Genomic DNA, 2,948 nt, shown 5'->3' with positions numbered 1-2,948 from the left:
TTTTGGTAGTTGTCTCTTCTATCTTTGAAACCAGGGACTAAATTACTTTTCTCAGTGTCCCTAGGCCAAGCAGATACTAAATTCATAGTGCCCTCTCTCCATTTTTAGTTATATGATGAAGTGTCTTCCACTGGCTACCTGTCCCCGCCTCATCTGCACCCTCCAGCCAGCTACTTTCAGAAAGCAGCCGGGAGTGTGGCTCCTTGGCAAGACACTTGTTTACGTGTTTGCGAGATCACGGGTTCCAGCTGCACAAAAGAAAAGTCTCAGATGACCATGAGTGGGAAAGTTGGGGACACAAATTAGATACCAGAAACAGGGACAGGGAGAGGCGCGTGAACATGGGTCACTGCCTGGGAAGGGGTGTGCTTACTTCTTGAAGTTTGGTGGGGGCAGAATATTGCCATGGGTATCGAGCGGAGGGGCCCTTAGTTCACTCCTCAGCTTGAGTTTCTCCACCTCCTTCAGCTCTCTCACTGTTCTCACGATCACTTGGTTCTTCCTGTTCATGTCCACAAAGATGGGGGTGGTACTGATGAAGGTCAGGAAGCTGTATGGGCCCATCCAGGAGGGTGGAGGGATGGCAGGCTGCGCAGCCGGCAGCTGGTGGGCATTGAAGTGAGTCAACCAGCGCCAGACATTGCTGTCATAGGGTATGTCTGGCCGAGTGGGGAAGGTGGCAGGCAGCCGTCCCACATCGAGCCATGTGTGAAAGCCCCAGGTGTGCTGGGTTGCACCCTTCCAAGGGTGGAATTCCTGGTGATGAACCTTGGACTTGATTTCTGTGTATGGTGGCCGCTTCAGAGCCAGCTTGTGGTAGGCTTGCTGGGTGAAGCCTGGCAACTCCGTGACCTTTTTGGGGAGGAGGAACTCACGCTGAGTCCAAGTCTGGTGGGTGGGGAAGGATTCTCTGGCATGGACCATCTAGGGAGACACAAAAGTGAGCCTAGAATGACTGTGCCAGCAGAGGAGCAGGATGCTGAAGACATGCTCTGCTCTCCTTCCCAAGTACAAGCAGCCAGCCTCCAACCCAGGACTCATCAGGATATCATGACCTCCTTTAAGAGGCATCTCTCCATTCTCACTGTCATCAGGGTATGTGTGCATGCACACGTGTGTACATTCATGTCCAAGTACTCATGTGGGTGCATGTGCACATACATATGTGTGTGAAGTCAGGAGACCACCTTGGATATTGTTTATCTTGTTTTTTGAGATGGTATTTCTCACTGGTCTAGGAATTATTGGTCTGGCTGTACTACACTGACTGGTTGTCAGCCATCAAGCCTCGAGAATCCACTTCTCCCCACCCGAGATTTTAAGTGTGTGTTACCATTTAAAACTTTATTACCTGAAAAATATTTTTATGAGTGTTTTGCCTGCAAGTATGTATATGTACCACACATGTGCTTGTTAGTCTCTGAGGGCAAAATCCAGGGGACCCAATGGAATTAAAGATGGGTGTGAGCTACTATGTAGGTGGGAATCTAACCCAGGTCCTCTGCAAGAGAAGCAAATGCTTTAAACTACTGCATCATTTCTCGAGGCCCCTGCAAAAAAGGTTTTGTTGTGAGTTCTCGGGATTGAACTCTGGTTGTCATGCTTGTACAGCAATCACTTTACAAACTGAGCTAGCTCTCTTAACATTGTCAGCTTGACAGGATCTAGAACCATATAGGCTGTAAGCCTCTGGCATGCTCAAAAGGGGTTCTCTAGGTAGCTTAATTAAGGTGGGAAGAGGCACACTAACTCTGATGCCACCATCCAGCAGAAAGCTAGGTAAGCACTAGTGTTCATCTTCCTGACTGCCGACAAACTCCTACCCCAATAAACCCTTCTTCCCTTAACTTTGCTTGTCAGGCATTTTATTTCAATGAGACTAGTAACTGCCCCAACCCAAAACTTACTTCCTTCCCCTCCATATAATTTCCACAGATGTATCAAATCTCATTCTTTTTCCACTTACTACATTTTGGCTTTGATTTTCCACTCTGTCAACTTCTGCTCTTTAAAAATTGGCAACAAAGTCCCTGTTTCAGATGTAGAAAGATCCTGCTACAGTAAGGAATTCACATGTGGTTTCAACTGAGTGGGACCATATTCAACCTCAGTATACTTAGTTGTGTGAAACATGGCTAAGAGCTTGTTCACACTCTGACCAGGACAGAAATGTCTCTTCTAAAATGCCCCAACCACCCGAGTCATCCTGTTGTCTGTCCCAGGCAGATCCCCACAGGTTTAACAATAACCTGGCCTAGGTGTGAATTTCAACCAGGACAATATAGGGAATTTCTGCCTAAAAAATAAATGAAGTCAAACAAATCCAAACCTGGGCATAATGGCACACATCTATAATACCAGCCCTTGGAAAGCTGAGACAGGGCTTCTGCAGGCTGATAATATCAGGCTAACAAGGACTACACAGAAAACAAACACCCCGAAATCTGAAAATGAAAGATGCCCAATGCTGAAAAATCTTATTTCTTCCTGGGCAAGGGCATGGTGTCACAAGCAGAAAATTCCACACTCGATCTTTGCAATCAGTCTCAAATATCAGATGTCCTAGAACTATTGCACAAATCAAGTCACCTTTAGGCTGTGCAGAAGGAATTTCACGGTTAACTTTTGGGTCCCTTCCCAAGACAGTTTATGACATACATACAAACACTCTAATAAAATCCAATCCCAAAGCTAACAATATTTCTGGTCCCAAGCTCTTTAGATAAGGCCTCTTCAAACCGCATTGGCCAGGCTGCTGCTCCTCCTAAGCTCCACACTCAGAATATTCTAGGATGAAGGCAGTTTGTGTACCAGAGAGACTGCTGTTCAGGACCCCTGAAAGGTTGGAGCAGAGTTGAGTCCCACTCTACCTGCAGGAAAGGCTCCCTGACATGAGATACATTGCTCATGCCTGGCCTCCCAAGCGATCTTTTCCAGCTGCTGTCCAT

At 46.8% G+C, this 2,948-nt stretch overlaps 1 protein-coding gene across 1 annotated transcript; it reads right to left on the bottom strand.

The window, feature by feature from the left end:
• Positions 1 to 349: 349 nt before the first annotated feature.
• Tex52 (testis expressed 52) lies at positions 350 to 2,948 on the bottom strand. The gene is made up of 2 exons (XM_051173085.1): positions 2,871 to 2,948; positions 350 to 924 (listed from the first exon to the last, which is right to left on the bottom strand). The coding sequence occupies exons 1-2, from the start codon at positions 2,946 to 2,948 to the stop codon at positions 370 to 372; spliced, it is 633 nt and encodes a 210-aa protein (XP_051029042.1). The 3' UTR covers positions 350 to 369.

The sequence above is a fragment of the Phodopus roborovskii genome, unplaced genomic scaffold (genome assembly GCF_943737965.1).
Source record: "Phodopus roborovskii unplaced genomic scaffold, PHOROB, whole genome shotgun sequence".
NCBI lineage: Eukaryota > Metazoa > Chordata > Mammalia > Rodentia > Cricetidae > Phodopus > Phodopus roborovskii.
This window is presented reverse-complemented; position numbering and strand designations above follow the sequence as displayed.

Coding starts and splice junctions, on each gene's coding strand:
- Tex52 (XM_051173085.1), bottom strand. CDS start 2,948: ATGGACAGCAGCTGGAAAAGATCGCTTGGGAGGCCAGGCATGAGCAAT. Junction 925..2,870: donor TCAGGGAGCCTTTCCTGCAG/GTAGAGTGGGAC, acceptor GTGTCTCCCTAG/ATGGTCCATGCCAGAGAATC.